This window comes from Drosophila rhopaloa, unplaced genomic scaffold, assembly GCF_018152115.1.
Source record: "Drosophila rhopaloa isolate 14029-0021.01 unplaced genomic scaffold, ASM1815211v1 contig_2, whole genome shotgun sequence".
In the NCBI taxonomy this organism is placed as follows: domain Eukaryota; kingdom Metazoa; phylum Arthropoda; class Insecta; order Diptera; family Drosophilidae; genus Drosophila; species Drosophila rhopaloa.
The window spans coordinates 9,962,179-9,971,221 of NW_025335083.1; the positions used below are offsets into that span (position 1 = coordinate 9,962,179).

The window sequence follows — 9,043 nt, forward strand, 5'->3', positions numbered from 1 at the left end:
AAATTTTTTAAATCAACCCCGTGATGTCCAAACTCCATTTGAATAATTCTATAAAGTTCGTTTTAATGGATTTTGCTAAGCTTATTTTTTGTTGACTTTAGCTGCATTTTTTAAAATCTCCGCCGCCTTGGCCTTGTTTAAACGCATCTGCTCCAGGTCCTTTTCTCTCTGAGGGATAACTTCTACGGTGTTGGGTATCCGAGGACATTTTTCTGGCTTTGGAACCGACTGTGAAGTGGTGGGTTGTTCCGTATCCGCCACTTCCGATTCAATTGCTGTTGCAGCCTTTCGTTTGACCCGCTTGGGACGGGATGTTTTAGGCTCACCTTCCACATTGGGTACATCACCAGCTGCCGCCGGAGCTGCCTTTGCCCGTCTGGCGCGTGTCACCTTCTCTGGCTTCTCCGGCGTCTCTTCGATCTTCCCCGACATCTTGTCGATGGCTAGTTGTACACGTTTGCTGACAAGCGGCTGCTGAACTCGCAGAGCACTCTTGGCCGTGAAGTAGTTGCGTATGGAGCCCTGGATTTTCTTCTCGTTGATCTTCTTCATAACGGGCAAAAGAATGTCATCTGTCTTTGAGGTAGTCCAGCCAAAAGACTTTCGCGTGAATTCCCTGATTGATTCCACATCCGGTGTGCCCCAACTAAATGCCTCCCGATTGTCGTCAATTGTGGGCGCCAGGTAAGCCTCCACTACTGCTCCATTTGGGAATCCCTCGTGCAGCTCGATGTTTTTCAGCTTTTTGCGAAGGGAAAGGCGGGCTGAATTTCCGGGAGGTAGATTGCTGCTCTTGTGTGCCTGCCACCAGTCGCGGAACTTGACCAATGTTTGCAGCACCGATTGGTTGCATACACCTTGAGAACTCGTATCCTGTCCGGAAAAGGAGGCCAATATCTCTAGAGCCGTCACAGCTCCAATGCCATGAATACCGGTGGTGTAGTCACTACCCACCAAACACGCCAACTGAATTAGTTTGCCTCTGTTGCAGTTAAAAGTTTGCTCAATCTGTTCCGCCCGAAATTCTAGCACATGCTTGTTCTGGGCAAAGAAGTTTTTATAGACGGTTCGACCGCCAAACAGCCAAATATCGCTGTCATCGGTAATAGTGCCGTTGGTAAGTTCGGTGGCGTTTAGAAAGGCACACTGTGCCTCCGCCTCCATGGGTGCAACAATGTACGGAATGCCGAAGAGACGCAGCAGCTCTTGGCAATCGATGCTCATGCGCTGGCTGATGGACATGCCCATGCGGTCCTGCCGGTTGCGCTCAATCTCCAGCTCCTTCCGTTCCTGAGCTAAGTTGGTGGCCATCTCTTGCAGCTCCTCCGAGGTCTTCTGGGACTTCAGGGCCTCAGCTGCATCTTTAATAATCTCCTTTAATTATAATGTGATATTATACACAATACATTGTATATATTTTTTCCACGACTTACCTCAGGATCTACATTTTTTTCCTTTTCCGTCTCGTTTGGCTCGAAGAGTGATTTTGAAGCCTTACTGGATTTTTTTGTGGGAGAAACTCCATCATCACTGCCCTCTCCCTCGTCGTTGGCCCTTTTACGGCCAGACTTCGGTGTTCGCTTTCTGTAGAAGGGCTTCGGAGTCTTCGGTGTTCCCGGAGGAGTTTCATCCATTACTGGAGATTTGTCGGGCGTTCGCTTTACCACGTAACTGGTATCAAAGAAATCCTTAATGGACCTATTTTTGCTGGGAGTTTTGTTGGGAGATATGCGATTTTTTTTATTATCGTCACTGTCACACAACTCGATTATTTCTTCCTTTGGCTTTAGATTTATTTCCGTTTTTGTGGTTTTAGATGCCCCTTCATCATCTGAGGATAACACAATGGATGCACTATTGCTTAGCTTGACTTTATCTAGACTGATGTTTTTCACTTCGGCCATCTTAATTTTAAGATCATCTAATATTGAATTTAGTTCAACCTTTGGTTTTGCTTCAGCTTTATCTGTTAAATTAAGTTGAATGTTTTTCACAGCAGCGCTTTCCTTTTTAAGATCGCTTAGTATGGAGTCCAGATCAGGTTTAGGTTTAACTTTTTCAGGTATCTGTTCTTCGCTGTCTTTCACTTCGATAATTTCATCAAATCGTTCCATTATTTGTTGATTTTCTTGAATAGTTGTATCTGTTGTTGGTTTAGCTGCATCTTGGGAATCTAATAACATTTCTTCACTGTCTTTTACATCTATAAAGTCATTATCATCATCATCGCTCTCATTGTTCTCCTTTTCCTGGGCATCATCCTCTTTAAATACATCCGCAAATAAATCGTTGGATTCCTTAAGGTCCTCGGTGATGTCAACACAAATCTCCAGACTTTCTTTACGTTTACTTGGCTCTTGAACTTCCACAACTTCCTCCAAGTCTGAATCCGTATCTGTATCTACAATCTCCACCTTGTCCTCACTCAGTGTCTTTTTGCTTTCCTCAATCGCTTGAGAGATTTGTTTGCTCTCTTCAATGGCTTGGGAAATAAGTTTGGCCTCCTCTATTGAATCGTTAGCCATGTCACTCTGGACTGTGGTGGTCTCAAGCAACTTTTCCAGACTTTGGGTATCATTGAGCTGAGTGGCCTCCATGATGTTTCCAACCTCCTCGTCGTTCATTCCACCGTATTCAATCATATATGCCCTAGCAGGTCCTTTGGCCGCATGTCGCAATTGCTTGCTTTGAGCCCGGTTAAGACGGAGCTCTTGGTCCGAGTCGTAATCATAGTCCTTCTCATCGTACACTTTGGTCTCCTCCATTGACATGGACAATGCTTTGGCCAAATCTTCATCGAACTCCGTACCCAGATCAGTACTTTCCTCAGACTCTTTCTTGGTGGAAGTGCTTGGCTTCTCATCCTCCTCTACGGGCACCTCCTCAATCATCTCCATTTTAACCTCCTGCTTGGTGTTCTCCAAGGCCTTTTTCTTGAGATCCCTGACCAGCAGGAATCGAGTGTGCTCATCCGAACTAATCTGTCGTGTACTCTGCTCAATGGCCGTTGGCGTGACGATTCCCTCCTCACTGAAGAAGTCGCATAACTCCGAATAGGTGAGCGTGTGACCGCCCATTTCTTGTTCGGCCTGCTCCAAGCTCTCCTGAACAGCGCGACGCTTTAGCAGACGCTTCATCTGGAAGGAGCAGAAGTCATCGCTGCGAGCGGGCAACTCGTGCAGGCGTCCCCACGAAGACTGCTTGCGCGTCTCCTTGATGTCTGTAAGGATCTCATGTCGCACGTCGGCGGGGAGATTACGAAAGTGCTGGCTCTTAACATCGATAGCCTGCAGACTCGAATTGTAACAATGACGAGCGTTTGACTCGTCGAAGGAACTGTCCGAGGCACTAGTACTGGTGTCCTGGTCAGTTTCGTCTGGATTATCTTGTCCCACAGACGCCGCCGGGAGTTCTGGCAGCTTGAACAAGTCATCCTCGTCGTTCTTCTTTGCCGGCGGCGGTCTCTTAACCGGTGACTTGAGCAGCAGCTCCGCATTCTTGCCCAGAGCCTGCTGCACTACTTTCTCCTTGGCGAGGGACTGAAGGAGCAAGGCCTGAATGCGATCGGCCTCGTTGCTGAGCTTGTTCCTTTGCTGCTGACGACGGGCCTAAAAAGAAAATTCAAAAAAGGATTTAAATAACTGGTTTATCCTAGCATAACTGAATAAATTAACCCACAATGGTATCTCTTTTAAGCTGCGGAACACATCCGTCAAAAATGAAAACCGGTCGCACACGATAATATAGCAATTTGCAGAGGCGGTGAAACAATCCTAGTAAATGGGCATTACTCAGGGCCGATCCCTTGTTGTCCTGAAAGCCCTTCACAACCTGATGCAACCATATTGATATATCTGCAGAAATAAGGACATACATATATAAAACTCCAATCAGAAAATATTTCATTAGGCGACGAAATCAACACCTACCCACTGCCAGGATTTTGCCCTCCAGAGTCTCCACGGGCACTGGCTTGCCGCACGGCTCGATAAGCTTCCACAGGCCCGTAACACCCATTGTTTGAATAAATATTTATGGTGTAAAACATGCAATATAACAATTTATTAAACTTTTGCAATGAGCCTGGGACGCGGTTTGCGATTCTGGCAGCTGTTTGCAGTGTTGAAAAAGGGAACATGACAAAATACCAGTGATGTCCAATGCAGTGACTTTCAAAAGACGTGATTTTGTGATCACAGTGAATACTTATACATTATGTACTAATGGCATTCGCATATTGATATCATTTTTCCTATTTATGTTGAATCAATAAAAATATATTATGATCCTTCTTCAAACACACTTTGTTCAGTTTTAGAAAAGTTATCATTGTAGACCGTCCTTTTATTTATTTTGTATGAATGTATGTAATTAATATTTTAAGGAAATGAATATTGAAGCTGAAATAAAAATGACGGCTAACTATATTTTGTTCTTAAACACTTTGTAAAATACTCAGAAACTCTCGCTTTCTGTTTATGTCTAATTCTATAATAGCTTCATTTGGACAGGATCACTCAGTCGCATCCTCGGCAGCTGCAGCGGTGCTGGCGTTGGCATTTTCGGCGGTACTTGTGTCCTTCTTGCTGGCCTTGATCTCCTTTTTTTCCTTGACCATTTTGCGATAGATCTCCAGGTCCTGCGTCAACGAAGGCACGAAGCTCTCGAAGTCCAGCTCGGCGAGGGTCTGAAGAATATCCTTGGCGGTGATGGTCTTGTGATTCTGTTTGTGGGCCAATGCCGTTGAGGAGGATGTCACGAAAATGGCAAACACGGATGCTGCCCGAGCGATTGCTGCTCGCGCCTCCTTGCTGACGCTGGCCGACTCCGGCAAAGACTCCTTGATGATCCGTGCGATCACGGAATTCGGCAGGTTGAGATCCTCGATACGCTCGACCATTTTAATGCGGTTTATTTGCGTTTGCTTGATAAGTACTTCCGATTCCCCGTGGAGGCGTCGTTGCTTCCCGCGTAAAGAAACCAGCTGGGGCAGGCAGTGTTGGCTAACGACAGCGAGCACGCATCTACTCCGGCGGTGTGGCAACGCCCCCGTATTCCGTTTGCGCCGCCTCGTTCGCATCAATTGTTTACACATTTTTATAAATAACAGCCAATAACCCCGGCTTAAATGTGCGAGGAGCGGTTCGGGCATATCTTGAAGCTGTTCCCCACCGCACTTACGTGATACGAGCCCTGTGCGTGTGCCCGCGACCACGCACATGGAGCAGCAACAGGCGACTCCGCCAAAGAAGCGCAGTCACAGCGAGTACAACGATCCGGATTATCACCAAACGCAGGTTTTCAGCCAGGATCAGGATGATTCCAGTGCAGAAAAGGACGTCTCTCTCCAAAGGAATCAGCTCACAGTTAAGCAGCAACAGGTGTCTTCACCAAATAAGCGCAGACACAGCGAGTATCACGATCCGGATTATCACCAAACGGAGGTTTCTAGCCAGGAGCAAAATGACCCCAGTGCGGAAGACGCCATCTCTATCCCAAGGAAGAGACCCAAAATGGAGGAAGAGGTGCCACCGCCCTCTGACAAAGTCCAGCGCATCCGGAAACTCCTGCGTCAGGAGTTCCAGCGGGAAATCGCTCAAAAAGTGGAGCAGCTGGCCGAGATCGATCGACGGTTGATACAGGGACGACAACTGCTGGACAGGCTGCGATACCAGGTGGTCAGCGAGTACTACCGGAAGCAACAGGTTCCCCTAACCGCAGCCGACGTTGGCAAGGTGCGCGGGGATAGCCTGTTTGGAGACGATATATCCGCACCACAGTTACCGCTGCACCCAGCCATAAAGAAAATCGTTGGCAAGCGACCAGTTCCCATTCAGAATCATCTTCCAGAGCGCACGGCGGCCACCTTGGCCAAGCAAACCATCAGGCTAAGAAATCCGGCTCATCGCCGTGCGGAAAAAAGGCGACAACAGAAGATAAAGGAGCAGGGCATAGTCACCGATCACTCCAAAGATCAGCAGGTGGCGGAGACTCCCATTTCAATAAAGCTCGAGGATGAGCAGCCGTGCACCAGTCGACAGGCCTACGAAAAACAACTAGAGCTGAACGCCTCGCGGCTGAACAACAAAAATAAGTTTAACTTTGTGGTGGGAAACACCTCCAAGTACATTGGTGAAGGTTCCCGAGAGAAATCCAATGGTGAACAAGCTTTGATCTACAAGTGGTTGGTCTATGTACAGGGTAAAGATTTACCTCAACCACTGGGGTCTTACATCAAAAAGGTAAGAATTCCAATAAAACGCTAAAGGGTGATTGATCCTTACATCGTGTTCTTTCCTTACATTTTTAGGTGCGCTTTCAGCTGCATCATTCCTACCGACCCAACGACATTGTTGACGTGCATACTCCTCCGTTTCAACTTACACGCCGAGGCTGGGGCGAGTTCCCCATGCGCATTCAATTGTTCTTCCAGGAGCACTTGCAGCAAAAGCCCGTGCAGCTCATGCACACGGTGGTGCTGGACAAAACTATGTGTGGATTGCACACGATGGGCGCTGAGACCACAGTAGAAATCTGGTTGAAAGCGGAACAGGCCGTGACGAAGCGAAAAAGTGTTAAGGCTGCAACTACTCCTAATCTTTCACCTACAAAAGCTGCTCCTCCTGTGGCGACTAGTCCCATTTTTGAGCAACCAGCGCCCGCATTCCCGGTGGAGTCCTGCAAGCCACGTACTATTTCCATCACTCAAAACAAGGAGGAATTAGATGACAATCTGTTTGCTGGCTTCAACAAAATTGAAATGACCGACGACATTGAGCAGATTGAACCCACGGTACTGGTCTCAGAGACTCTGAAGTTAAGCTACAGTCCGAGAAAGCAGCCGCCTGCTCCAGCGACGCCGCCCAGACCTCAGCTTCGATTAAATGCCGCTCCGGTGAGCGCCTCTCGACCTTCGGTGGTCTATCTTCCAGTAAATGGCCGAAGCCCGAGAAAGGAATCCTTGCCAGAGAGGCAGCGGCTGGAGTTCTCGCCTGTAAGGCAGTGGTCAGAGCCTTCGCCCCACAGAGCGTCTCAGGAATCCTCTCCGGATCGGCCACCTATAAAGCCTGTGCGTAATGGCCATCACCAGGGCAAGAAGAACGTGGTGTTTCAGCGGGCAGGAAAGCTATACATCATTGATCCTTTGCAGCGGAAGCTTAAGCAGGCTGCAAAGCAGCAATCACTACTTAAGCCACAATTGAGTCTCCTAAAGCCGCCGTCAGTAAAGCGTTGGCATATGCTGCAGTGTATGCAGCACGATCACGGGTATGCAAACATGAGCGGCGATGTGGAGGAAAAGCCAATGATGTCCTACAGTGCTGCTCCACTAGTTGAAACTCCTCTGCAGACGCGACCTCGTAGGCTGGAGCAGATATTTATCAGTTCCCAGTTTCAAGGCATGCGCAGTGCTGTTGAGTTTCTGCTGCGTCGACTGCCGCTAACATCGACTGATCAGAAGACGGAGTATCCCTTTACATGTACAACGATTGACGAATTCCACAACCAAACTGCTCTAAAGCAACGGTGTTTTGAGTACTTGCGGGCACGACTCTTGCGTCGCTGTTTGATGCAGCACCACATGCTGCAGCTGCTGGATGGCAGTGGAAAGGAGCACTACTGGAGTCTGCGGGAAATAGTTGCATTTGCCAGGGTCCATGGTTACACCCCGCCTCTCAAAATGGTTTTACCCGTGGAAAAGAAAAGGAAGCGGAAACTGGGGGAAGAAGAACAACTGGCTCAGCGGGTGCAGGAGCAGCTGAAGGGCGAGCCACACCAGCAAATCTCGGCCTATTGTAGTCTCAGCTCAGGCAATCGGCTGGATACTTGGATAGCCAAGCAAACGCAACGGCTCCGTGGTCACGACCAGAAGATGAGGGATAAAGAGTTCATCGATGTGCTGGGCGTGGACAAGCCTCGTTTGCAAGTCTCCAGGGATAATCAGTTAACAAGTAGATCCTTCCAAGTTGTGAACAATCGTCAACTGCTTTATCTACCTCCACCAAAGCATTTGGAGTCGTCCTTCCAGCTGGTCCAAGAAATGTGCAAGGACATCAACATCACGCTAGACCCGGAGGAATCTGCGCCTGGCGTCTTCCAACCAGCGGCCCTTAGCGTGCTAGCCCACGTGCTTCGTACATTTGTGGAAAGATTGCTGCGACGCTCTTTGGCCTCCAAACTACAACAGGAGACCTTGGAACAACTACCTCCTTCGGCGGCCAATGCTCCTCTGTACCTGCAGCCTCAGGACATCGGGCGGGTCATTGGCCAAAGCCCCGAGCTGGACTTTCTGGGGAACACCTACTTGGGTGTTTCTTCAATAGAGCCCCAAACGTAATGGGAAGTTGCCATAGTTTTGAATTTATTTTTATCAAGCGCGCGTAATAGTTCAAATTCTGCTGGGATATTAGTCGATATCTAATTAGTCTTTTGTACTCTTTAGTAAGCATAAAGCTAAGCAATAAATTAACTAAATTAATTTTTTTAAAAAGCAAGGAACACTTAATGTTTATTATTCGTGGTTAATGCGGACGTTTTATCTCGAACAAGAACCGAAATACATCATTTTGAATTTCAAATGCCCGAAAATTGTAGTGACTATTAATATATTTACCGACTTATCTAAAATATATATATTTTCGACGAAAAGTCAACGACTCTAGGTATTTACTTTGTATGTAATTGAATCGTGTTTTAGTAAAAACATATATGTCTATGTTATGGATAAAGGATATGTTTATCCTTTGTCTATTAGTACAATTTGGAATTACTTTGTAAACTCTAAAATTTTCTGTCATTAATTTAAAATCTATAAAGCTGTAAATTCTGTGTGCTGCCTGTATATATCTCTTTTCAAAAAAAACAAATATATATAATAAAATCAAATATTACACCATATTTTTATTGGTCGAGGAAGACGATTGGTACTAAAAGTCAAATAAATTTCGTAAGATCTAAAGAATTTAAGAGCAACCAATACATTTTAAATTTTATTTTCTATGGATTAAAACTTTATCTGCAGGCATATTCTTTTGATATCATTTTA

General features: G+C 46.7%; 3 protein-coding genes across 3 annotated transcripts; 1 reads left to right on the forward strand and 2 right to left on the reverse strand.

Moving 5' to 3' along the window:
* Positions 1 to 43: 43 nt before the first annotated feature.
* LOC108044971 (DNA excision repair protein ERCC-5 homolog) lies at positions 44 to 4,189 on the reverse strand. Its single transcript, XM_017124144.2, has 4 exons — positions 3,930 to 4,189; positions 3,679 to 3,854; positions 1,434 to 3,608; positions 44 to 1,374 (listed from the first exon to the last, which is right to left on the reverse strand). Exons 1-4 carry the CDS (start codon positions 4,015 to 4,017, stop codon positions 82 to 84), a joined length of 3,732 nt encoding a protein of 1,243 aa, XP_016979633.1. The 5' UTR covers positions 4,018 to 4,189; the 3' UTR covers positions 44 to 81.
* Positions 4,190 to 4,307: 118 nt separating this feature from the next.
* Positions 4,308 to 4,989, reverse strand: LOC108044975 (DNA polymerase epsilon subunit 3). Its single transcript, XM_017124147.2, has one exon. The coding sequence runs from the start codon at positions 4,898 to 4,900 to the stop codon at positions 4,514 to 4,516; it is 387 nt and encodes a 128-aa protein (XP_016979636.1). The 5' UTR covers positions 4,901 to 4,989; the 3' UTR covers positions 4,308 to 4,513.
* A 37-nt stretch (positions 4,990 to 5,026) lies between these two features.
* LOC108044973 lies at positions 5,027 to 8,492 on the forward strand. The gene is made up of 2 exons (XM_017124145.2): positions 5,027 to 6,242; positions 6,311 to 8,492. Exons 1-2 carry the CDS (start codon positions 5,220 to 5,222, stop codon positions 8,333 to 8,335), a joined length of 3,048 nt encoding a protein of 1,015 aa, XP_016979634.1. The 5' UTR covers positions 5,027 to 5,219; the 3' UTR covers positions 8,336 to 8,492.
* The last annotated feature ends 551 nt before the right edge of the window (positions 8,493 to 9,043 follow it).